The sequence below is a fragment of the Propithecus coquereli genome, unplaced genomic scaffold (genome assembly GCF_000956105.1).
Source record: "Propithecus coquereli isolate 6110/MARCELLA unplaced genomic scaffold, Pcoq_1.0 Scaffold9, whole genome shotgun sequence".
Lineage (NCBI taxonomy): Eukaryota > Metazoa > Chordata > Mammalia > Primates > Indriidae > Propithecus > Propithecus coquereli.
Window position 1 is genome coordinate 3,990,318 of NW_012155284.1, and position 2,217 is coordinate 3,992,534.

Consider the following 2,217-nt stretch of genomic DNA (forward strand, 5'->3'; position numbering starts at 1 on the left):
TCACTGTCCTCCCACCACCTCCAAGCTGGGCTCTTGAGCTAAAAATGACTTGCTAGTTAAAACATCATGGTTCAGGATCTGGAGTCAGAGCCTCAACCATTTACGAGCTTTTTTCTTCTGAAAAACGAGCACTAATTATAATGCCTAGCTGCCAGGGTTGTCGCAAGATTTACAGAAGACGAGGGCTGTGAATTGGCTTTGTAAACTGGCAAGCGTTATTAAAGGGAACATATCTCCTCTTTAAGGATTCCACGGTGCAAAGTTCATCGACGGGCCTAGGTCCCTTTCAAGCGTCGGCCCAGTTTCCACGGAGCTGGGCTGCGGGAGCCCACGGGTTCGTCTCGCTGGCTCCTCCCCCGCCACAGCCCGGGCCCGGGTCGGAGGCGGCGAGGGCACGAGCGCCCGGCCTCACCAGCCCACGACCGGCTGGGGGTGCGGTCCCGCGCAGGGGCGGGGCAGGCCCCCGCCGCTCAGTTCCTGCTTCCATCAAGCGGTACCCGGGGCTGGTGGAGCCACAAGCACCCGGACCGCGGGCGGCTAAGGATGGGCCCGTGCGGCACGGCTAGCCTGCTCCCAGGCCCCAGCCCGCGGCGGCCGCTCCTCCCCGCCGTCCTCCCGCTGCTGCTCCTGTTGCCGCCGCCGGGCTCGGGCGCCGGGACCGGCCGGCCGCCCCACCTGGTCTTTGTGCTGGCGGACGACCTGGGCTGGAACGACGTGGGCTTCCACGGCTCCCAGATCCGCACGCCGCACCTGGACGCGCTGGCGGCCGGCGGGGTGCTCCTGGACAACTACTACACGCAGCCCCTGTGCACGCCGTCGCGGAGCCAGCTGCTCACCGGCCGCTACCAGGTACCCCGCAGCCCTCGGGCTCTCCACCGCGAGACCTCGGGCGCTGGCAAACAGACTCAGTCCCCCGCACCAGGTTCAAGCCCGGCGGCTGCGCCGCGGAGTCCCCGCTCCTCGCAGGCCGGCACCCGCCGCGGCCTCTGCGCATGCCCGGCCCAAAGCGCCCCGCCAATCCGGCTTCCAGCGTGCTTTTCTGTGTTTCGCTTTCTAAAGTGGGGCGGAGGGGTCGGCGTGCACCCGGCGGGGCAGCTGAAGTGCGAGCGTGGAGAGGGCTCCCGTCGGGCGCCCAGGGCCAGAGCGGAAACAAAGGGGACAGTTAAAATGAAAGAGTGCCCGCAGTGGGTGAGACTCTGGTACCCCGAGAACCCAGAGGTCATAGGTTAGCACTGTCAGAATAAAGATTAAAGTAATTTTTCCAGGTTCTCAGCACCCCTGAAAGGAAACCTACTTACGCTGGTTTTTCTTGGGCTGCTGACATTTAACCTTGTATTGAACTCCTCGAAGCATCTTCATTATCTCTTTAAAAGCTTCTTTTAGAGAGGTCTCTGCAATTAAAAGAGAAAATATACAAGTAGAGAGTGTGCAGGGGTGTTAGACGACTAAGAATAGTGAGAACATTTGCATAGTGCTTTGTTGTTTTTAAAGTTAATTATTGAAACAGCCCATGAGGTAGTTATTATCTTTAACCCCCTTTTACAAATGAGGAAATAAACCTGCATAGGTTCTATGACATGTTAAGAATCACATATGTGATGAATAGAAAGTGGTAAGGCTGAGTGTTGTGCTTTTCCTACATCCGCTAGTCATCCCAGGTCTGTAAAATTGGAGTAAAGGGATGCTCCAGTGAAGAAGGAAAAGGAGAGAAGGCAAGGTCTGCTGTAAAGGGTTCTGCATTTGCTCTGAAGTAAGAGAACTGAACTCAAATTGCAAAACAATGGAAGGGTCATTCATTTCTCCAACTTCCTCCCTTCCAACAGACTTGAACAGGAAAGCAAATACCAACTTCAAAAACCTGTTCATGTAATTGGCTGCTTTTGTCCCCTAAAAACCTCCCCCACCAGTCTTGGAGAAAAAATTTGAGAATTTAGAGTACTCCCTAAGAAGGAAGAGTGGAAGCTAGGTGTGCCCCAAATGGTTTAGAGACCTCTCAGTGTCAAAAAAGCAGGCTGACCTCCCCAAACATTTTTCATGACTTTTTTCGCCCACTTAATTTTGTTAGAGTCCAAGAGACCCAATTAGAAATTACCTTGGGTTAGCAAGCATTTCTTTTTAAAGGAGTAAATATTTCAGAGAGGGCTAAAGAGCTTCGTTGCCTTCAGGTACTAAATGCTGGTACTGTTCTGAGCACTTTACAAATATTTACTCATTTCC

At 54.3% G+C, this 2,217-nt stretch overlaps 1 protein-coding gene across 1 annotated transcript in view; it reads left to right on the forward strand.

The window, feature by feature from the left end:
• Window positions 1–477: 477 nt before the first annotated feature.
• ARSB (arylsulfatase B) overlaps window positions 478–2,217 on the forward strand; it is a 178,759-nt gene continuing 177,019 nt past the window's right edge. The window contains exon 1 of the mRNA XM_012664539.1: window positions 478–849. Coding sequence (XP_012519993.1) covers window positions 544–849 — 306 coding nt within the window. The 5' untranslated portion in view covers window positions 478–543. The remainder of the gene's footprint in view (window positions 850–2,217) is intronic.